The sequence below is a fragment of the Pholcus phalangioides genome, unplaced genomic scaffold (assembly GCF_987345545.1).
Source record: "Pholcus phalangioides strain wild (caught in Gottingen) unplaced genomic scaffold, Ppha-v1.0 ptg000021l_1, whole genome shotgun sequence".
Lineage (NCBI taxonomy): Eukaryota > Metazoa > Arthropoda > Arachnida > Araneae > Pholcidae > Pholcus > Pholcus phalangioides.
The window spans coordinates 4,318,759-4,343,679 of NW_028301614.1; the positions used below are offsets into that span (position 1 = coordinate 4,318,759).

At 32.4% G+C, this 24,921-nt stretch overlaps 1 protein-coding gene across 1 annotated transcript in view; it reads right to left on the reverse strand.

Annotated features, from left to right (window-relative positions):
- Positions 1 to 301: 301 nt before the first annotated feature.
- The window catches only part of LOC149070521 (acetoacetyl-CoA synthetase-like), a 33,288-nt gene continuing 8,668 nt past the window's right edge, over positions 302 to 24,921 (reverse strand). The window contains exons 5-17 of the mRNA XM_089249158.1: positions 24,579 to 24,676; positions 23,231 to 23,345; positions 19,865 to 19,946; positions 17,221 to 17,374; positions 15,540 to 15,620; positions 15,203 to 15,392; positions 12,866 to 12,988; positions 12,641 to 12,754; positions 10,790 to 10,915; positions 10,571 to 10,640; positions 8,204 to 8,262; positions 3,855 to 4,057; positions 302 to 2,445 (exon numbers count right to left, since the gene is read on the reverse strand). Coding sequence (XP_089105284.1) covers positions 2,284 to 2,445; positions 3,855 to 4,057; positions 8,204 to 8,262; positions 10,571 to 10,640; positions 10,790 to 10,915; positions 12,641 to 12,754; positions 12,866 to 12,988; positions 15,203 to 15,392; positions 15,540 to 15,620; positions 17,221 to 17,374; positions 19,865 to 19,946; positions 23,231 to 23,345; positions 24,579 to 24,676 — 1,577 coding nt within the window. The 3' untranslated portion in view covers positions 302 to 2,283. The remainder of the gene's footprint in view (positions 2,446 to 3,854; positions 4,058 to 8,203; positions 8,263 to 10,570; positions 10,641 to 10,789; positions 10,916 to 12,640; positions 12,755 to 12,865; positions 12,989 to 15,202; positions 15,393 to 15,539; positions 15,621 to 17,220; positions 17,375 to 19,864; positions 19,947 to 23,230; positions 23,346 to 24,578; positions 24,677 to 24,921) is intronic.

Here is a 24,921-nt window from a genome sequence, read left to right on the forward strand (position 1 = left end):
ATTTTGATGGTTTCTATTGAATGAAACAAATTTTTAGATAACTATAAAATGAACTTAGAAAAAATTTCTATGCCACTAAATGAAGATGAAATCAAAGATTTACAGTGGGTCCTGTTCATAACATTCTCCTACTTTGTACAACTCATTTTCCTAACTCTAATACTCATCGAAATTCCATGTTAAAAGTGTTTTTCCATTTGAAACGTTTTTCTTGATGATTTTTTGAAAGACTTTATAAGCAGGATCCATTGTATCATAAACGCTGGTACTCTAAAACTACAAAAAACATGACAAGGAAATGTAATTTCATATGAAATATATTTTAATGTTTCAGACGTGAATGTTTACAAGGCAGAAATTCCTTCCCACTAACGAACATATTCAGAACTGAAAATATTTTTTTGTTCAGATTTTGAAAAAAATGCAACAAGGCCACTCACATTATCACACAATAACTAGGCACATGAGAGGAGGAAAAAAAAAAAAAAACTAATAAAAAACAGATCCTGTGTGTATAAGATGTGTAAACAAATTTTAGAATTTTGGCACTAAACATTACAAAAAAAAAAGCACCTTAACCACCATATCTACAAAAAAGAAAAGAAAGCTCTGTTGCATGATGAGAATTCTATATATTACAGTCAGGCTCCCTCATAACAAACACAGATTTCAGCAAAGTTGGCCTATAACAAATTTTCAACCAGTTTTCGAAGACAAATTTCAATAAATTTCTTTGTAACTTTATCTGAATCTTCTTATCGGTAACTTTAATTCTCTACAATATTTTGGTACAACTGATATAATGTCCCTTTATTTCCCTGAAAGACACTCTAGTAAGGCATTTTTGAGTATTGCAAATTCTTTTGCTTCACTTTTTTTACACATTTCTTTGTTATAAATTCTATTTTGTTTGCAGAAAACCTTATTAGGAAGAAGAGAGTACTCAAAAGAATCTAACATACAAAACATTTTTAGCTAGATAAACATGCCAATCATTAACTAGGTATGGACATTTGCAGCACATTAGCTAAATATGGATGTTGGTTGTGGTGTTATCACACATGTGCAAGTTAATTTTTATGAATTTTAAACACAGGAACATCGTCTGTTGCTTCAAAAATTATTAAAGATATACAGCTGTTATACAATTTAAAAGTCAAGAATGGAAAAAAAGTGAGATCGTTGCAGTAGTGATTCTGGATTCCTCGAAGTCTGCTATCCATGATTTTGAAGAGCAAAAAGAAATTGAAGGAAAATGTTTTCGAATGGTGAACTGAGAATCTACAGGGAGAGATTCATAGAAAGCTTTTTAAATGGTTTGAAAATGAAGGACAAAAAAACGTTCCAGTAATCGGGCTCTTGGTAAAAGAAAAAACATTAGATTTTGCTGAATGACAGTTGAGTAGTTATGGAGCTAGCCTCCCACTGAAAGGGGCCCACTGTGCAGGCCTAAGCTTGAATCCAGGTTCGAACATGGATATCTACTAACACTAACAAATTCCCCAGATGGATCATGCTGATTCCTTAGGAATATGTGAGGATCACGTTATTATGTTTGTCAGGAAAAAATGATTTTAACGCTGAATGTCTAACGTCTATAATCATATCACGTAAGAGAAAAAAAATAAAATAAATATTTTTATTAATGTATTTAATTACATAAGATTTCAATTTGGATTATTACTTCTTCTGATTAGTTTAATTTTTACTTATTTTAAGAGTGATCAGATTATTGAAATGCTTCATTTTGCTCAAACACATAATTTTTTAAGCAGGTATGGGATATAGCAAAAGTTCATGTAAAATGAACAGTTTGTTGTTTTTTTTCAAACTTCTTTATAAGCGGGTTCGACTGTATTTGTATGTATTAATGTATGTGTTATGCCAAAGCCTGAAGTGGCCAGCCCAGTTGACCCGGCCAATGTCTGAAATTCTGGTTTTTGCAGACCCCTATATATGTATCATTAAGATATCAATATTCAGATTCTTTTAATCGTTAGGTTTGACGTAGCTGACCCTAATTAATTATGGTTAGCTATGGGTGATTATAAATGGCTATAATTATCACAAAAAAAATATGCCAACGCAGGGATGATCCCGAATAATAAGGATGAATATATAGGGGCCAGCTAAAGCCCAAATTTCAGACATTGGCCGGGTTAACTAGGATGTCCAATTTGGGCTTTGACAGTAACAAAAATGTATAACAGAAAATATTTATAAAAAAACTGTAAAAATAGAGAAAAGTAACAGAAAATATTTCACATCCTAGAGTCAACGAAATCAGCAACCATTAGGCTGGATGTCCAGGAAACTTTGCAGCTCCGGAATATTGTAATATAGATCTATGGACTCTGGATTTGAATAGGATTCCCTGTGAAGCACCTTTTCGCCAGATATTATCCTCTTCACAGCTACTTCAACTTTCTTTCCAGTTATGGTGTACTGAAAAATAATTTGTGATATGAACGTTGAGGGTAAAACACTGAGTGAAGAAAAGTATAAAATATAAATACAGTGACACCTTCGCTAACAAGCCACGAAGAACTTTTTTTGTAAATTTTCTGCCTCAACTAACAAACATTTCTGTTGATACAGGCGCATGCGCTAACATAAAAAGCTGCGGCATGAGCTGAATTTTAGCTCCAATCATCGCCGAACAATCTGTAAATTCTTATCCTTTCCATCTGCATGTATCAGACACAGAAATGAGCTGCCAAATCACAAATGGATAAGGACAGAATTAGTTACTTGAGCCCAATTAACTCTTGTGTGCTTCTGAATCTTACTCCCTGAAAGTTTTTGAACCATTTCATGTAAAATGAAAGATTCAGCTATCAGAAAATGCATTGAAAAAAATGGAGCCTATGTTTTCAGAGCATGCATTCTTTCAGTGCAAGACAAAAAAACTTTCAGTGAACAGTCTGCAAATTCTTATCTTTTCCATATGCATGTATCAGACACAGAAATGAGCTGCCAAATCACAATTGGATAGGGACACTCACAAACTCAATTGGATTGTGTCAACACCAGTGCTGACACAAAGAACCCTAGTTAGAAGTCTTTTGCCAATTATAATTTTCAAGTAATTTATAATACAATGAAACCTTGATGCAACGATATTCTACAGACCAAGACAAAATATTGTTGTAGAGGGATTATTGTTGTATTAAGAGGCAGCAGTTTAACATTAGAGTATAGACATTTCCAAACAAGAATGTCAAAAAAGTATCATTGTAGGGGGATTTTTTGCTATATTGAGTATCTTTGTAATGAAATTTCACTGTATGTGATTTAAAAAAATTTTATTTCGTGTATAGTTTTTCCCAAGTATGATTTTCAAATGGAAAAATTCTATATAAATGCAATTAAAACTATTGAATTATTATATCCCTTGAAATCTATGGAAGTTCCCCAATCTTTACCAAAGTAATTGCATTATTTCTAATTGGCACACTGCATTTGATTCACGCTAGTTGTGCATATTATTTTACCGATCCGAATGGTGAGATTATAAAGACAGTGAGAGAGAGTGAAAATAACCACTGTCAGTGTCATACGCAGTGCATTTTACCATGCTAGAAAGGTGTACTGCTGTGTGGGTATTTTTTTGTCAAATAAATTAAAGCTAAATTATAAAATTTTATAATAAATTATAAAATTTTATAATAAATTATAAAATTATAAATTATAAAATTTCAATTAGATTGATCAAATTGATTAGCTCAACTAAAATTTTTAACTGTGATTAAAAATTGATTGATTTACCAAACCAATTAATCAGACCAGCCCTAATTTTCATTGTTAACTATTAAATAACTAAAATTTGTCATTGGGCAGCTAAATATGCTTACTGGTATATCCTGAGTCTCAAGAATCACAGCTGGAACATGGCGGGCTGACAGTAAATTTCTTATCAATCGCTGAATTTTCTTTACAATGTCTTCACAGAATGCATGACCTTTGGCCATCTTCAAAAACAGAATAACTCGCTCCTCACCCTCGTGGTTATACTGCGACACGCACAGACTATCTTGTATTTCACTCAGTGATTCAACTGCAGGGAAAAAAAAACAAATGCGCTGAAGTTAGTATTATTAGCAGCAAGTAATACAAATACATTAAAAAATAAGGGTTATTAATGTATTATAATAGGGATTATTAATGTATTATATTAATGTATTATGATAGGGATTATTAATGTATTATATTAATGTATTATGATAGGGAACACATCTAGGGTTACCAGATTCGAAAACTAAGAAAAGAGGATACCTTTGTGTGTGAGCACCCTTAGTAATGTCATTTTCCCAAATTTTCCCAACAGATGGTACTACTGTACTGATCAAAAAACAAAATATACCACCCCCAATAATTTTTCCCAACTAAAACAGAATTTTTATCTAAAAAATAAATAAATAATAATGTCTCCCATTCCTTATCTTATTCTGGAAACTTGGACGGAGATTAGTTAAAGCATGTAAACATGTGGAAAAACACACTGAGAGGTGGATTTCATGACGGGTGAACCATATGCATGCCCTGGGCTCAGATTTCTGAAGGGCACAGCAAAATTCCAATTTAAAATTTTGTCTAATTTAAGGGCCCAATATTTTCTTCTGTGGCTAGGGCTTTGACTGACCTTAATCCACCTTTGCAAACACATATCTCTCAGGTCAATGAAGGTATATATATATTGTTTCCCCTTCGTGCAATAAGAATGAATGTTCAAATTTTCACTTTTGGGTTTATCAACTGGTTGGATTTCTTATTTTGCTATCTAAATTTTGCTAGAAATGTGAATTATAACCCTATTGAAACACATATTATAAAGCATTTTAGGGAAATGACACCCATAGAACAACATGGATAGAGTAAACATTCAAACATTTCCTACGTTACACATTCATGCTTCTGGCATGAGGGGGGAATGATATGTTTCAGAGTGAAAAAAAGTTTCCTTAGGGGGGAGAGAAGAAAAAAAAAAAAAACTCAGGAAACCCGAAGAGGAGAACAGAAGGTGAGAAATCCCTCCCAAAAGAGAAAGATGCTTGAAATTTCATTTTGTGTTTGTTTTCTGAAGGTAACATTAAAGTCTGATGATTTTTCCATTACAGATTTATTAACTTTAGAAACCAGACTACATGCAGCATTTTTTAATTATTAAATATATTTCTCTTTAGAAAGAGCAAATATATGGTAGCCTCTAAGCCACAGCTTATTCATGCCATTCAACGGCATAAGCTAAAGTCGTTCTCAATATTTGTAAACAATCTGAATATTATGCAGACCTGCCAATCATCAAAAAGTAAAAACCTTGTAAATTTTTTCACAAAATCCTGCAATTTACTAGAAAACTTGACAAATATACTTTAGCATGCCAAATTTTTTAATGGCAATAATAACCACCATAAGAAATCATACATAGGACGCCCACATTACCTGTATTCTACGGGATGTTTCTGTATTTTTGTCATACCATTTGTGAAACCATTTTAATTAAGATTTATAAAAATCCTCAATTTCTCTTCCTTCGGCAATTAAGAATTTTGCCCACAACCAGTGATGTCCTGTATTTTTGGTATATAGCTCATGATTTCCATAATTTTCGTTATGAAAGATTGGCTGGAATATAGTCATGTATAGTTAATCGCTAATCGTCTTGCATAGCAATCAAACACATATAATAAAAAAAACACGTTCAATGTAAACTGGCCACCATGTAGGGCCATAGCATGCATTTTTGGGGCCCTGGGGCAGACATTTTCTTGGAAGCCCCTTAAAAAGGAAAGAATTATTCAAAATAAATTACATTATTTGTGAGGTCCCATTCAGCTCGGGGTCCCAGCCTAGTTATGGTCCTGCCACCATGTTTGTTTACATTCTTAGATTTAGACAGCTTTAGTTACCATTTAGATGATGTGATGTCCCTGGAGCTTCTTCATGTAAATGGGAGCCACTTTCTGAAAAAAAGAAAGTGAAAACTTCTGGCACAACTCACTAAGGCCCCTTTCACACGGAGCGGATGCGGGTCCGCATACCCTTTCACACGAGCACTGAAGATGCGGGTGTTTCGCCCGCATCTTTAGGTTGAAATTCGTGCATAAAAACTATTTTTGTAACTGTTTTTCTCCTTCACCCCTGATTCAGTGCCCATATGCAGCCTAGAGGTATTCTTTGGTGGTTTAGTCTAGAGCCACATAGAATATGGGAATAAAGATATCTTCATTCCGATCCTCACAAGTAGTCGATGGGAGAAAATGTCTTAAAATATTTTCAAAAGATTTTGAAAACAAATCTGTCTTTCCGGAAAAATATGAAAGAAAAATTCCAAAAACATCCAATGTTCGAAAAATCCAATCCAAAAACATCCGAAACTAATATGTTCCTAAAAAAAAAATTCAGGAGATATCAAAGAATTTGCAAGTAGAAAAAAAGGGGAGGGGTGGGGACGTTCAAAATGTCTGTGCTTAGAAATATTCACATCACAATTCTGTCTTAGGCCGGGATTACAGTATAAAAGTTTTATAAAAGTTAGTTTATAAAACTTGAAAAATGCAACCGATAGGCCGATCAGTTAAGTTCGCTCGAATGTAACAGATGTGTTTATTGATTACATTTTTCAAGTTTTATAGTGTAATACCAGCCTTAGGCCGGGATTACACTATATAAGTTTTGTAAAAGCTCTTTGATAAAACGTGAAAAATTCAACCAATATTATCTTATTGGTTGAATTTTTTGAATGCAAAATGTGTGTGTGTGTGCACCGGTTGCATTTTCTGGAATGCAACCGATGCGCCTTTGGTTGAATTTTTCAACTTTCATAAAAGTTCTTTTATAAAACTTTATAGTATAATCCCGGCCGGATTACACTATAAAAATTTTATAACAATTATTTAAAAAAAAGCAACTAATAAATTTATCGGTTGCATTTGCTCTAATTTATTAGTTGCTTTTTTCAAGTTTTATAAAATAACTTTCATAAACCTTTTATAGTGAAATCCCATCCTTAGATTAGTCATTTCTGAAATACAAAATTTCATTTTTTAAGTTTATAGACTGAATATCGAGTAAAATAAACTTGTAGGTATCGGGGGGAACCACCAAAAATATTCAAGCGCTAGGGTCTTCAAACGACTTAATCCGGCCCTGAGTGAACGTCGTACGGGGATAACGTTGTTTAATAAAAGTTTTTTTTTTTAAGTTTAAAAAAATTAACAGATTAAAAATTTAAAAAATGACAAATATTTAAAATAATATTTCAGATATTCATATTTTTAAATAATTTTAAAAATTTAAAAAGAAAAAAATTAAAATTTTTAAATTAAATTTAAAAGTTATTAAAGTATGTAGTCAATTAAATATTCGTAATGCACAGAACGGCTTATCATTTTTGTTCCGTCAGTGGCCCTTGTTGGCAGGTTTTATTGTATAAAATTGTAAAGTATGGACAAAAGGCAGTTAAAGTTGTTATATCTCAATCTCAGAACGAAACAAATGGATAGACGTACGTAGGTACATTATATTAATGAGCAGGGACCATCATATGGTGTTTTATGATGGTCATTTTATCATTATGGCAAATAATTAAAAAAAATTAAGTGAAAAATCACCTTCAAAAAGTACCCAAAGATGCGGGCGAATTCGCTCCGCATCCGCATCGTCTGAATAGCTCCGAATAAACCTATTGTCAAAACTTCTATGTGCGGATGCGGAGCCCGCACTTAGGTTTTGACACATGCGGACGACGTCCGGACCCGCATGAACATTTCCTAGGTGCGGAGATTTTTCGGCTCGTCTGAAAGGCGCAGTATATTCCAATTGTTAAAACTTCTTCCGGACCCGCATCCGCTCCGTGTGAAAGGGCCCTAAGTAGTAAATTGCCCATGGTGACAACCTGAGTTGTGCTTGGTTTGAAAGAAAGAAAAGGAAAATATCAAACTGCAAGCCCTGGTAAACTTTTAAAAATCTGGCATTGCCAGGCCAATTCCGGAAAGTTGGCAGGTCTGAGCATAATATAAATAAAAAAGATCATATATATGAAATGCCATCCTTTGTGCTGGCAAATCATCAGTTCCACAATGGCAATTTTCCCCATTAAATAATTAATTATGAAGTGATTTATAATACAGCTAAGCAAAAAAAAAGTAAAGTACACCATAATAGTATTTACTGAAAGCTTTAAGAAAATAAGAATTCTCACCTATGCTATAAATTTCAGCACTACCAAATCTGATTCCATTTGGATTTAATGTACCGTCACTAAAATATGGAAATAAAACAAACATTTAGTTTAGTTTCAGCCAATTGTCATGTGCACAAATAATTCAGCACACTATGCTCAAGGTGACATAAAAAACCATTACCAATTCCTACAAAAACTGCAATGACTGCCAGTATTCTTTTTACAAAAAAAAAAAAAAAAAAAAAATTGACCTACTACCAATGAATTTCAATAATCATATCATAGAATTTTAATTTTTTTTACATATTATATTTTTTCATAACATTATTTTGTTACCTCATGTGAAAATGTTAAGTCAATGCAATAAATTCCAAGATATTTTAATGTTTATAATTAATTGCAGCTCCCCTCAAACAGAAATAACTTTAACAGATTTATTAAAAAAAAAACTAATTTGCCCAAAGATACATAAAATGTAATAAAAATATCAATAACACAGTATAAATCTACATTAAATAAAGTATTGTATAGCACTTACAATTCATAACATTTCAAATATTACTGTATATATTTTGAAAACAGTACTCTCACACAACACATTAAGCTCTTTCTACATGGTGAGGTTTTAATTGAAAAAAATTGTTGCAAATAAAGTATTTTATACCATTTCACTGCAACTAATTTTTTTCAAAATCAATATGTGAAAAGAACCTTGCCTCAGATATGGAATATGGATGAGGTGCATGTCTGGTTTAGTAGTAGTAGTTTAAGAGAGGTTCTCTATGCATGGGTGTTTCCACATACACTATATTGATTAACTGCCTGGGGAGGAACGCACTAAAAGTCTTCTTTACCTATCACTAGTTTATATGATAATTTTCAATACTCATGAAGAAATGTGCCATTAATTCATTTCAACGTATGTCGATTATACTTGTACAAGGTATTGCTATTAATGTATATAAAGTCTGATTGGTATTCTAGCAGAACAATTATATAAGGAAAACGAACAGAGAATTTATATCATATACCAACACAGAAAAAAACAATTTACAAAAAATCCTTATGGTTCCTCACTCCAAAGTTAAATAATGATTCTAATATTAATGGGCAACAGCTTTCATTCAATACAGCTGAATAAGATGTAAAAAAATTGCATATTTGAAATAGTAGATATTGAATACTTCATTTTATATGATAATTGACAGCATCAGGGATCAACTAAAAGCGAGCAGGAGGGTCTGGTTTCCCAGGTGCGGGACAAAAGGTGCAAATTTAATTGTTTAACCTCACCTTCCGCATTACGAGGGGTAGTCTAAATGTGTACTTGCTCTGGCTGACCAAGTATTTAGTTGTGGTCCTGGATAGCACTATAATTTAAGGAAAGAAAAATAGTGAGATAGAACTTTTAAGTTTATTTTTTTTCACTTAATATTATTGGTTTTAATCATGTTTCACTGATAACCTGTAGGGAGTTCTGTACGAGTAAGAGACCTGTTTTCCTGAGTTCTTGTGTGTAACACTGTAGGGATATCTTGAAAATGTTGATTATCATGGTATAAAAACAATAAGGGGTAGCATTTCTGCATTATTTTTTTAATTGTTAAATTGATTATTAATTATTACTGTTTATTTTTATATACTTGGATGTTGCCAGGAATCTTATAAAATATTCTTTACGAACAATGGAAGGATCATCCCTTTGTGTCAAATAGTGTTTGTTTTTGTATTCAACTTTTTGTCTTGTCTAAATAAATAAAATAATTCAATTTTGCTCCTCCAAATTTCATTGAGGAATGGAAATACCCCTTCAAATTTCAGGCAATTTTTTTTAATAGTGATTTTTCGCTGACAAAAGAAATACTCAAGGAAACAGTTATTTTCCTAATTCACGCACGTGCGTGAAATTAGGAAGGCAGATTTATGTGTCTCCAGTGGTGTAGATGGTAGCATGCTTGCCCGGTATGCAAGAGGGAGTGGGTTCGAGTCCCGGCGGAGACGTGATGACTTTTCTTTCCGAGCTCACCTCAGCATAATATCTGGAAAATAACTGTTTCCTTGATATCTCTGGCTGAGAAAAAAGCCATCTATATCTCTCTAAAAGAAATACTCCTTAAAATTTTGGAGAGGAGTGGAATTACTCTTAAAATTTTTTTTTTTTGGACAACACTAACTGAATCTGTTCAACCTACCTTCATTAACATTCAGTACATTCAATGGAGGGCATTCTAAGATGACAGGAACATTCACTTTACAATTTCCTTATTATAAGAAAGGACGAGAATATAAAAGGTTTATAAAAGCTATGTGATTTTCATGTATTTACAAACATTAAGAAAAAAAACATTTTTGGGTATCAAGCCATGTTCACAAAAAACTACCAACCTTCGTCCAAGCATTACAATCCCTTTGGTAGCGGGATTTATCCAACAAAAATCTCCATGGTTCCAAACACCTACCACATAATAGAATTTTTTTTTTCAGTCTTCTATACACAAAAAACAATTATTTTTTTTGTTTTAAACAAGCACAAATATACAAGTGATAACAGTGAATATGTTCATAAGTAATTTGTGACAGATGATGACGAATGAATATTCTTACCTGGGTATTTAGAGAAATAGGCCTTCTTGTATTTCTCTCCGTCTTGATCATTCCAGAAGCAGGTAGGCATGCAAGGAAATGACTTGGTACATACAAGTTCACCTTTTTCGCCGACAACTGATTTACCTATATGGAATGAGATCGTTTATTTCCAATACATAATGAGAATTCATTTGAGCTGCACTTAAAACTGGCACTGAACACATGAGTTCGCACTACTCAATATACAGCAGAGTCTCAAAAATCAGAGCCTCAAAAGTTTGTTTGAGTTTCCAGATAATCCAAGGCACAAAAAATTTTTGAATTTCCTTCTTGAGACTGTCTTTCTTCCTTTCCCCCCACCTAACTTATGTTTTTTTTTCAGGAATAACTACATAGTATGTACATTTTGCATGATAATTTTAGTTCGGAAGGGACTAGGTAGCCTTATAATGGGTAATGTGTGATAAATATTAGACACCCTTGAATGGAGGTTGACCATTTAAACTTTCAGGGGTCACTGAGAGAGGAACAAGTTTGACTTTTTTCTTCATAATAGCGGACAATGACATTGAACCCTAATTGCTTACAAAAAATCATTGGAAAGGCAGTTGAAAGCTATCAGTGTCTCAGCGTTGTTCACCATCAATCCCACCAACAACCCTTCTCAATTACATTCTCATCTTTGCGACCTTTTCACATTCTTTGTTTTTTGAAATGCATCACATGGATAATATCTTTACTCTGTGCTGTTTGTAATCTCTGTGAAATGATGCAAAATGACCTAAAAAATATATAACTAAAGTTTGTTCTTATGCTAACTAAGTTTAAAGATATAAAAGGACTGGATAGGCCTAGACATACAGCAATTAAAAATGTTGAAAATACAGTAAGCATGCTAGTACTGCTTTTGATTGTCTTTTTTTATACGTAAAACCAACATTTAATCATTTTTTAATGTTTTTTGAATAATTCAAGTTTTTCAATAATCCAAAGTGGTCCTGGTCCAATCTACCAAGAATTATCAAGACTCTACTGTATTTGGCATCAGAAGATGGTTCACACTTTTGAAAGTGAAAAAATTCAGGGACTATTCAATCGCTTTCCTGACAAAATTCAACAATTCAAGGAGATTCAAATTTTAGTTGATAAATAACAATTAAAAAAATTAAATTGATTCAATTTGTAAAATTTATATTCAACATTTACTCAGTTTTGAAACAATTTCTTGAAAACTTAAAATTTTTAGAACAGTTTTAGTTCTTATTTTAACTTGTAGACAATATTAAGTTCTAAAGGTTTTGCTTTTAAAAAACTATTGTAGTTTATCTAAACAGAAACAATTTTATGCTCAAAAAAGAAATTAGAAAGCACATAGTTGTACACGCAACTGAAATTCATTAACTTAAGATAAAAATTGAAATTCATGCAAAAAAAAATTATAAAACATTTACAAAAAGCACACATGGAAACTCAAGCATTGACCATAGTCAAAATTTGTCAATATGAATTACAGCTTTATGCAAAACATGCGTTTGATCTTTTTCAATTGAGATTTTTTTAAAGTTCATTAGATAACATGAAATATGGCTAATACAAAATATGCTCTTTGGTCCCTACGTTTTGCATTAACAAGGTTCAACAGCATTCTCACATTTTTCAGAATATTTTTCTTCTTTATCATCTTAAAAGATTCATAGCACAAAAATTACCCTACACATTTTGATGATGGGAAAACAGAGCTAACTGGTTTTGCACACGTACCTAATTCATCTATAAAAATATACAAAGCTTCTAAATGAGATTATCACATTAAAAATACAATTACATTGAAGGAAAAGATACTCAAGTAAGATTTGGTTAATTGTGTACCATTTTCATCGTAGCTTTCTATAGCCATACCAAGTAGGGAGCATTGTATCTCACCACGATGTACAGGAATTTCTGGATTTTGACCGGCAAAGCATGATATAATATCAGATCCACCTATTGGGATAAAAGAGTAAAAAATGGTAGTAAATTGGAGAAACTAATATAAATTCAATAAATATAAATTGCAGGTTGCAGGATAAGAAAGTGAAAAAGACACATGCTTGCCTGTGATAGATCCCAGCAGCACATTGTCCTTGATATCTCTGTACACAAAGTCAAAACTGTGAGGGGGAAGTGGTGAGCCAGTCGACAAAATTGTGTGAAGACTATTGAGTTTGTGAGTATTTTCTAGCAGAATTGAAAGAGAAATTATGAGATTTAAGTGCAGGAGCAAAAATAAAACACATATATAAGAAAACAGAAAATAATCAATTACATTGGATAAATACATCTGTCACTGTGATGTGGTACAAACCAACTTAAAAATTATTGTTTCTAAACATATAGCGCTAAAGAAATCGAAGAATTGAAATTTCTCATATTATTTTATACCACATTAGTTCCTCATATTTTAGACAACTTCAATAAAAAGTCAATGCAAAGCACTAAAATAGATAAATGGGGAAAAATGCATATGTTACAGTAAAGGTGATAAATTGGTTATTATGCATACTTACCAATTGTAAGTATGATAAATTTATCACTTTTACCGTCGAATATGCATAATACCCAAGCGTTACTGATAAATTTGATGAATACTAAAATATTATCACTTTTACTGGAGATTATGCAAAATACCCAAGCGTCGTTGGTAAATTTGATAAATACTGGAAACATTATCACTTTTACCAGCGATTATGCATGATACCAAAGTGTAGTTAGCAAATTTGATAAAAAGTTTATCGCCTTTATCTGTGATTACGCATAATATCCTAGTAATATTGGTGAATTTGATAAATATGAAAACAAAACTTTTGAATGAGTCTAGTATGTGATGAATATAGTCGGACTCAGATATAATGAATATAATGGTACAATACATGTATGAATTATCATGTATGGTATATCATATAGTACAATTTATGATGTTTACCAACTGCGTGATGCGTGGGCGTAATGCATAATCACCGGTAAAAATGATGATCTTTTAGTACTTAAAAAAATTATTATTAAATTTACTAACGACACTTGAGTACTATACATAACCACTGGTAAAAGTGATTAAATTACAAAATTTATCAAATTTGCCAAAATGCTCGTTGATTATGCATAGTAACCATATTTATCACATTTACCGTAACATGTACACTACATCAAACTTATTCTCACTGCAACTATACTTGAAACAAGGTGATAGGGTTCTTTGTTTATTTATGAGACAATGGAGAAATAGCCCTAATTTCCTACAAGTAATTCACAGGTTTAAGTTTCACTACTCAAGGAAAAGGTTTGCCAATAATCCACAGCTTCGAATTCTAATTTGAGAAGGGTAAAGTTCATTCAATTTCAAAGTTCATCAAAAAAAACCCCAGTGTCTCATTTGCAATAAAACTGTGGCAGCAGTCTCCACATTCACCACTTCATTTCTGAGCATAAAAATTTAAATTATCAATCAATGTCTGGCTTGCATAAATTGTTTTTTTTAGTCTGCCCCTAAAAATATTTGCCCATCAATGCACTAGGTTTTCAGTAACACAGTATTCCTCTGCATCATCCTGCATGCCAGGAAACATTGTGGGGGGGGGGGGGGAACTAGCATGCCGGGAATTTCGAATTACAGATTTCAGAAAATTTGAAAATATCGAAACTCAAAGCAGCAATTGAATTGGTTCATTTGAACCTCACATGTTCTCTGCATTTTAGAATTTTGTGTGTTTTACTAACTACGTTGGGGATAATTCAAATTTTACATTTGTGTGTGTTTCTGCTAAGATATAAATCTTGGTTTATTGTAAATGTAGGACAAAAAACATTTTCATTCTCATAGATTAGATGAGCTAAATGGAAAAATTTTTTTAGACCACAAAATATTTTTGTATTCATAGATCATATGTTTAAGATTTGAATAAGCAGAGCAAAAATGAAAGAATATTAACACTGCTAAACATGACATTGTAATATAAAAGAAATAGCACATTTATTTAATTTCTGAACATGAAAAAAAACCCCATGCAAAACACAGTACATGTATTTAGTATACAGTTTTCGATAACTAGGTTAGAGCGATTGCACTATAAGTAAATGCTTAATTATCATTATCAAATTCATTTGTAAACATGTTTGCTATAGTGAAAACTATTATTTTATTTAGATTTGCAAATTAATTCAGTTTTTAATACAAATTGATATCAGTCTTCTGAATGCATCATGTAATCCTTATTGAATCTTACTTTTCATGGCATGAACCAGGCTTCAACATTCAAAAAAGCGGGTGTCAACTTATTTTTACTGCATGTCAGCAAATGCACAAGAATATGGCATAAATTCTCAAAAATCTAAAATCATTGTTTAAAATCTATGCCATTCCTAAAGCATTCAAAAATTCAAATTGAACAAACTTACTTGGTTTGATTCCTTTTGATTCCAACAACGCCAACCATTTCGCACCAACGCCAAGGATCGTGATACCAAGTTGATCAACCAGATCCCACAAAGCAGCTGCATGCGGATAAAGAGGGGACCCATCATAAAGCACTACAGTTGCCCCAATGCTCAATGAAGATATCAGCCAGCACCACATCATCCAACCAGTCTTAAGGAAACCAGATAAAGAATCCAATGAAATACAAATCGAACTGATATGAAATTACTAATAGTAACAGATGCTTATTGAGGTAAAAGCTTTACAAATACGAAACCACCACCACAAAATTTTATTCCAAAAGAACATTTCTCTCACCGTAGTATAAAACATTATGACGTCTTTCCTTGACATATTCCCATGCAAAACATGTTCAGACAAGTGCTTTATCAAAGTGCCCTGAATCAAAAATAAGAAAAAAGTTCTGCAACAGTCTCCAGGAATTCTGTATTCAAATCACAATGTATAAGGTTTGTTCAAACGTTGTCTAACTATACTTTTTTCGAGGGTGAACAACAAAGCTAGGGAGGCATGACTCGAAGCACATATGTGGGTAATTTCTAGTGCACATGCTTGAATTTTTTTCCTGCCTGTAGAGACTGCCAGTCAATGGCAGACTGCAATGAGTGAGGAAGTGTAAGTACGTAGCATTTTCATTTTTGACAAAATGGCAGGAAAACCTCAAACAACGCTACTGCATTAATTGCGGTGGAGATGCCAATTGAGACGCAGAACCTGTTGGTTTGGTAGATGGTGTCCTGCGTGATGCATATTACGAATGAACCATGCCACTGGAGTCAAAGTCAGCATGACTTTGAAATTGTATCTCCTGAATCGCAGTCAATATGGAATGAATGGATCCAATGCTAATGCTCATTTCATCTGCAAGTTCTCTGATCATGATTCAATGATCCTGAATTACCAGACTCCATTACTACTTCGTCAATAATAATCTCATTTCCGGATTTGATGGTCTACCAGAGAACGTGCTTCACTCTCCATTGATGTGCAACCATTGTTGAAGCAGTGTCACCACTCCTTTACTGGGTGGTGCTCATTTCTTCATCTTTGTCTATTGAATATTGTGGATTTTTTTTCGCTCAGGAATTACCAAGCTTCATACAAAACTTAATGCAGTAGCGTTGCTCAAGTTTTCCATGCCATTTTGTCAAAACCGGAAATTTGATGCCGCTCACTTACACATCCTTATTCATCAGCAGTCTGCTGCCGACTGGCAGCTTCTGCAGGCAAAACAAAAATTCAAGAATGTGCACTGGGATCGCCTACATACATGTACCAAACCATGTCTCCCTAGCTTCATTGGTTCAGTTACAAAAATTATGGTCAGATACTTTTTTAACAAACCTTGTATATGTTATGGCAGAACCTAGGATTTATTGAAAAGAGCTAGTATAAGTCATGGAATGGGAAGTTTACAAGTGTTAATAACATTGATAACACAGTGAAATGTCTGTATAATGTAATTCAAGGGACTAGAGAGAAAAATAATGTTATATAGATGATTATCATTTATAGAGGGCATTGTTACATAGGATTTTTCATGGTATTTAAATTTATTGGGTCAAGCAATCATTTGCAAAATTATGATAAATTTGTTTCATTATAATATTTTAGTATGTAGTCAAGTATTACTATAAATGTTTTACAGATTCATTCATGAATATAAACAATAAAAAGTCTCAAAAAATCAGTCTTTTCTAGTTTTTGTTGCAGTAAAAGTCCAAATTCATTTCTGGATTTTGCCAAACCAATTCTGTAAATCTCATTTAGTACAAAAATCAGGAGTTTTTATAAATTTGTTATTAATCCAGAAATGAATTTGGGCTTTTACTGTAACAAAAACTAGAAAAAGACTGATTTTTAGAGAAAAACTTGAAACCATTTACTAACCTTCTTTCATATACTAATGCTGAAAAATTAGATTTCAAAACAAGAAACAGGAGCAGAGTGAGAGGGAAAAAAAGAACAGCATACTTACACCAACAGAATGGACCATGCATTTTGGGGGTCCAGTGGTTCCAGAAGAATATAAGATATAAAGTGGGTGATCAAATGGAACTTGAGTGAATTCAATTTCAGCATTGTCACTGGTACCTCCAACAACTTGTGCCAGAGCATCAGGCAGGAAACAACTGAGTAGGATTTATTTTTGTCTGAATGCAAATCAACAAACAGAAGAGGAAAAGAAAAAACACAATAACGTTTAAAGGGTATCAAAATTGTAGAAGTGTGGATTATATCGACATTACAAAAAAAAGTCTTGTTAAGAGTTGAGAGAGTGTTTCTTCTTATGTATTTATTGAACAAAAGCATAAAACAAGAAGAAAAGTTTTCAGAAACAACTATTAGTTTTGGATCTTTCAAACCTAGTTTAAAAACTAGCATGTATTTAACAATTCATGATCTGTTTAACATTGCTTTTATATTGCACGTTCATAGAAAAAACTGAAAAAAAAAAACCTGTATCATAACAGCTGGAACTTTCATGTAACTGGCTTTCGTTAAAAGTGAGTTTAACTATATTAACTTCAGTTTCCATATATGATTTGTTTTAATAAAATAAGTACACAAATAAATATTTAAATGACTTTGTTTCAATCATTTGGGTAAAAATATAATACATATAACAATGAACAGATACCATCATAAAAAATCATTTGTCTTTTAAGAGGTCTGTAATAATTTACAGGTGCCTCAGCATTGGATCAGGGGTCTGTCTAGACATTTTTTATGCAGTCTGGTTTTTATGAAAATACTAGCTATAATACCCGGTGCTGCCAGGGTTTTCTTTAATGAGGCTTTTTGGATCACGTGATATCTCCCTCTTTCTTTGTGTCTAAGTTAGCCAATATGGCAACTCATGAAATAAACAAATCTAGATTTAAAAGAAACGTAGAAATGAATATTTTTTTTTCCATTTTTTTAAGGGGCGCTAAGTATTTCGCCCCCTCCCCCTAACTTCAAGTTATCAATCAGCCTATTTCAGCTTTCAAAAATGCTTAATTAAAGCTGTGGAATTTTTTCGATGTACTTTTTACGGGCCCATAATTAATTTTAAAATATCCTAACCCACATGAATTTATGCAGTTGAATATCAAAAGACAATACGGAGACATTATTTTTCATGCTTGAAAATATATAAATAAAAAGTTGAAATCAATGTGTGATATTGCACGAATATCCAACTCAAAAGTAGGTCCGGCTAATTACTTCATATTTATTCTCCTGGGCTTCGTATATCTCTAAGTGAACTCAATATTTCAAAAATCGAGAATTCTATACAATTTTTTAAATTATTGATGTGTGAAAGAATACCTCACAAAATTTCCGCATTTCTACAGTAAAATCGGCAATTTTAACACTTATTTCTATGAGGATCACCCTTTTCCTGACCCTCAAAGTGATGGTGATGATGATTATGACGTCATTCAAAAAGTTTCATTACTGAGAGTATTGAAAATGTGGCAAACCATTATAAAGGCATAAACTATTATACATATACTAACAGGATTAGAGAAGTGACAAACCATTGTAAAGGCATATACACGTCTGAAACTCATTGCCATTGAACCACGGTAACCAAAGCAAACGTTCCAAAAATGATTGTTGGGGCCCAAAAACCATTGTTGCCCGACACTTTTTTGTCCATTTTGGGCATTTGCCCCGCTCTGACGAAATTTTAAAGTAGCTTATCATTCAAGTCGGGTCCCATTTGGCTGGCATATATGCAAAATTTGGCGACGATTGATATAAAATTGTAGATTTGTATAGAGAACACGCACGCACGCGCACACACAGACACAGACAGACAGACAGAAAATCAATTTTATATATATAGATTCTTTATTTTTGTGAAAAGTAAGTAATTTCATGGGAAGAAAAAAAATTTACTTAATTTTGTAAAAAAGAAATTATATTTAAAATTGTTTTCCTTAATTTGCATTTTGTAAAGGAACTGTTTTTGACTTGAGATTCAGAATTGTGTAAAGGATTCATTTTTGAAATTCAGAAGGGTCCGTTTTGGTGATTTGGAATTTTATGAAGGGTCTGTTTTTAGAAACAGAAAAAAGAATCACACTGACCCCAAAGCAGAATGTTTGGCAGTGTTCTACAACGAGCCCTTGGCTGAGTAAAAATGTTCTGTGGAAGAAATTCTCATAATAGTGTTTTCTACACCTTTTCTTAAAATTCTTTCATTGTTCTGCAACATTTTTGAGATAAAAAATGCTATGATGACCATTTCTGAAAAGAAGAATTGAAAGGTGAATTCATTCTATATTTCATTCATTCTATAGAGTGAGAGAATATGGATGAAATATATACAGAAAGTGTCACAATGTAGTGAGTGTGGCATATCAAAGCTAGCAAATATTGAGCCCACCATCTCGGACTTAAGATAGATGTAGAATCTCAACTCAAATATCTGAGTCAACAGTGCCATGATGCTATAAGATGTTATGCGATTCCCTGTGTTTGGAAATGCATCAACCAAATTGATGTAGGCAGTTGCAGTTAAAAAAGCCCTCAGTGTATATTTTATTATTACACACGTGAAGATCACAATTAATTGCCAAAAACAATAATCAGCAATGTGTTATAAATTCAAAAAATAATAAAAACACCTTTTCTTGATTGATGTTATATCCCTTTTTAATGACTCTTGATCATATGGTGCAATCACAGTGAGTTCCAGCATCTCAAGACCTAAAAGCAGGAATATTATATAGCATTATAGAAAACATTTACGAGTTGAAAGTTTTGTTGATATTTAAAATATCAGAATTCATCTTGCAAATATTTTGTATATTAAATATTAATAATTACAAATGTATGACATCAACTCAAAAATTATGACAATTTTAATTTAAATATTTTTTTGAGCTTTAATTTATGATGCTGATATTGATTTAAATTACAGCAAATTTACAGCAGTAATTTTTCTTATCTTTTTCCAGTCTATTTTTAGCTGGTATTCTTACAGGCTACTCTACTCTTAAGCCCTATGCATATTCGTAACATGTGGAATTGAATTTTTATTTTTATGGCTTTGTTAATGCTCACAAAGCTCAAGCAATGAATGATGAAATTCATTTAGTCGGAATGGACAAAAAAAAGTACACGTACAAATGGTCTGAGTTGAATTTAGAGACAACATGATGGACCTCAACTGTCAACTGAATTTCAGATTTGATTTTTCATTTGATTGCTGCATGTTTTTATGCAGGAGGAAGCTGAAAATTTCTCAGAAATTTGAACAGCAATGACAGAGTACCACAATATACAAAAACTGACATACCCTCCCTCTCATGCTAGAGGCATGAATGTGTAATGTACTTGGGATAAAAAGTGCCAGAAAAGATGTTTGAATGCTCACTCTCAACCCATATTACTCAGTAGAAGTTATTTTCCTAAAATGTTTTGTAGCATGTGTTTCAATAAGGATACACATTCACATTTCTGAAAACTTAGCAAACTAAGGTATTCAACCAGCTGGTAAAAAAAAGTGAAAATTTGCACGTTCAATGCTTCTAGCACAAACGGGACGATATAAGAAACATTTAAACTGGAATCTTTGCTGGCACCTTATCAAATAAAAAACATAACCATTATAATTCTTGGATTAGTTTATATAATTGTTATAAAATAACATTAGCAAAAATTTACAAAGTCTAACCCTTCCTCCTTGGCTTTTTAATTACATGTACTGAAAGCCAAGAAGAACTTTGCAAATTTTTACTAATGTTATATTATGACATCTAAACAACAACTGTTAAAATTTCAAAGCAAACATAATAATTTAACAAATATATTAGTTCTTATAAATTATTTAGTATCATCAAAGCATATTGTTTTTTTGATAAGGAACATTTATCAAGAATCGATCGCCAATTTCAACAGAAGAATTAATAACAGCTGTGTTTTTAATTTCATAGGTGGCAGCAGAGGTTCTAGTTTAAATGATTTTTATACAAAGGGCGATTATTTAATTCCCTTGCTGCATTTTACTGGTGAACCGTTTAATCCTAGAGGCGTACTTCTAATCAGAAAAATTATCCAAATAACGCTTAAAACTCAGACACGCCATCTAGCATAAGATACATTATATATAGAATGACACATTTGCATATAAAGTTTTTATAACTACATTTTTAATTGGGTGTTGCTGTAGTTTAGAAATATATATGACCCACTTATAAAGTTCTTGCGTAGAATGTTTTCCTGCTAATACGACTAATTTTCTTGAATTTAATTTTTTTCCTATAATGTTAACTTTTTCTGGAAACAAGGTTTAAATCTTTTGCTATTCCCGCTTACAACGTTTGGAAAATTCACATCAGGCTTTTTCCTCCCTTGAAAGCAGCATACTTTTTTCATGTAAAGAAACGGAAATGGTGATTATGTGTGCTAGCTTTGAAAATTTTTTTTCTTGTTCTAACTTTGTCCAACAATGGTGTGCAGAGCATAATTGCTTTTACCACTGTTCAAGTACACAAGGTTGATTGAAGTTATGTCTCTGAATATGAAGACTAACAGATAAGAGCTAAGAAAAATTTCTCCAAATAGGTTACTATTTTCTCCTTTGTGGTCTTACTCAAAATTGCAACATTACATCAATTTCAAATAATGAATCTTCTCATATTATTTATGGACAACTGCATATAACAAAGGAATTACAGCAGTCTTTCTCATCCACTTCCAAATCTATTGATACAAAATGAAGCCACAAAATAGTGACATGCACACATGTGTTGTTTATGTGTTGTTTATGACATGAAAACATAAACAACATGACAGATTTTTAGATGTCAGTACCAAGTAGCATTTGAAAGTGGCTTTTCAGATAAGAAAAATCAGATTTCCTAATCCATATATGTACTGTATTTAAATCTCTATATGTACCTTAATGTAAGTCAATTAAAAAAGACATAAAAAGTTATGGTGGGTGTAAAACAATGCCTTAGAATTTTCATAGACATTTCCCGCTTATAACGTTTTTAGTTATGGTTTCTTGAAAAACGTTATAAGCGGGATCGACTATAAATTGTATCACAATATACAGAGATTTTCTCTTTGGCATCCCCCCCCCCCACTTTATTTTGGAGAATGATTCCTCTTCTGAATGATTTCCCCCTATGGCCTGAATATCTTACCACGAGAGTTAATCCCGATTACTATTTTCAGAATCCACTTTATTCAAGCGAATGACAATGTATATGAAAAACATAACCAAGTGTTTAAACTGTACATAAAAAGTGAGATTAATATACATTTTTCAACTTTCTTCTCTCAACAACAACTCTTATTTTAGGTGGCTCTAAACCTTCTCTTTATAACAGTCTTTAACAAGGTCGTAACTTGGTCAGCAGGCGTGCAAGCACATATTTTGCCACCCTTCTTATAATGTTGAAGGAGAGGTTAAAGGGTGAAATTTGCACCTCCTCTGCCCCGGCACCAGACTTGCCTACTCCCCCCCCCCCCAGTTGCGGCCCTCTAATCTTTAAATTTAATCATACTCGGATAACCAATACTAAAATTTGGCTGACTTCAATCTTCAATAAACAGAAGACTTAATCAAAAGCAGTTGATATTCAACCTGATTTTTATGGAAAAAAATTATTCTAAAAATATCCAATAGCAGCAGAGGTTACAAGAATTTTTGGATTACCAGAGAGAGATAAAAAATTAGAACAATCACTATTTCAAATTATAAACATATATCTGAATGCCAAAGGTAAAGGTCACTATGCCCATTTTTGTCAGCATTGAGATAACACTATTAATTTGCTTCAATTTCGTTACAATACACACAGGTATAAGACACTAAATCCTATTTTAATACAAGTAAATAACAGAGATATTCACTTTATAAACAAGCAAGCACAATAGAAAGCCATACTAAAAAAAAAACAACTTTGAACAGCTCTCCTGTAAAATTTCTCTTTTGTGACATGGTGCCATTTACTGACAAACAGATACGATTCCTGTACCTTTGGCAATATCTCTCAGTTTCTCCAAGTTATCATGTTTTTTTCCATTATATACAACCATATCTACAGAGACGAGCACTTTTGGTTCAATTTGCTGGAGCCGACTCAAAGCTGCCTAAAGAATTCAAACAAGATCAATCAAATGGTTAATTTATTGATAGACTTGATGATCACTTCTCAGAATGCAAAAACATGAGCAAATTACACATTTTCATGAAACTATCACAGTGGATCCTGCTGGAAACGTTCCTTCTCAGAACTTTTCTCAGCTTAGTAAGAATTATTTTCATGGTCTTAACTTTCACCAATACAAATAGAGATTTCCCGTTTGAAGTGTTTTCTCACTCACATTTTATTTTTTCATGAAAGTTTTTTGGAAAACGAAAGCAGGATCCACTGTATATTCACATTTCTCTCTCTCTTGCTAGAAGAGTTCAAAAAATTATCTTTTACAATATATTTCTTTCAGACATTTAAGTTCCTTGCAACAAATGTTTCTTTGATACTTATGCACGCTGGGTGATCTAGCTTAAAGTAAAAAGATTCTCAAACTCTTTCAAATTTCATATGCACCTACTGAATTACATAATTTATAAATGTGTAATTATGAAATTTTCCTAATAGCTAAATTTTTTAATGGCATCTTTATTGATTCCACTGCTCACAAGCAAATTAATACCACAAGTGTCTTCAATAATGAAATGGTTTTGAATGTTTCACTACGGCAAATCAATTTGCAAAACTGGCTGCTTACTGGAACAGCCTAAAATACTTCATTTTAATTTATCATCCTTTGAAACTAACCCAGAGTTTACATTAAGCACAATGAACATTGATGCATACCAGACACACCCCACTTTATATCTCAGAGAGATATTGAAGCATTCCTGAAGGATGGGTGTATCTGAAAATTTATTGAACAATAACAAAAAATAAAATCAACACATGGTTATATATACAGCAGCATGCTCTTATATAAGTAAATTATTAACAGTAATCGTAAATCACAAATCAAAAGTAAGCCATAAACTTATAAAATCAAGTCCCATTAGGCACAATAGGTACAGATCATGGAATGAATTTTACACAAGAGACAGATTCTATTGACCATTTTCTGCACAACAGGGAGGTAATTAGACCGGATCTACAGTTTAACGTCTAGTGTTCTACATTCCCTCCCTATAAGTCTCACTGACAGGGTGGTAAGATACCAAACCATTTTTCCTTTTATATAAATTGTTACAACTGTGTAGTAAAAGTTATCTTTCCTAATGGAAGAAGAGAAACACAAATGAAAAACAATAAAAACAGCTGAATTTTTGAAATCACATAACATTTGGAAACTTACAGCAACACCAAAATCTGGTGACGTTGAAGTCCATACAGCGCCTAGAGTAGCAGCAGCAAGCATAGCGACAACAGCTTCTTTTCCATTAGGTAGGTAACCTGTGTAACATAAAAAATTGAATGCTTTGTCAGTGCTGTTCCAGTCATTACCAATTACTGTATGAACTCAATAATTTCCAACCAAAAACTGTTGTATTATAAGAATTTGTGACATTATATAAAACATTTTACACAACACCATGTCGAAACAAAATATTTACAAGACAGGTAGAAATCACTGGAGTACATTATACACTGTACAGTGTTTATCAGAAAAGTCTGTAATTTATATAACATTCTAGGAA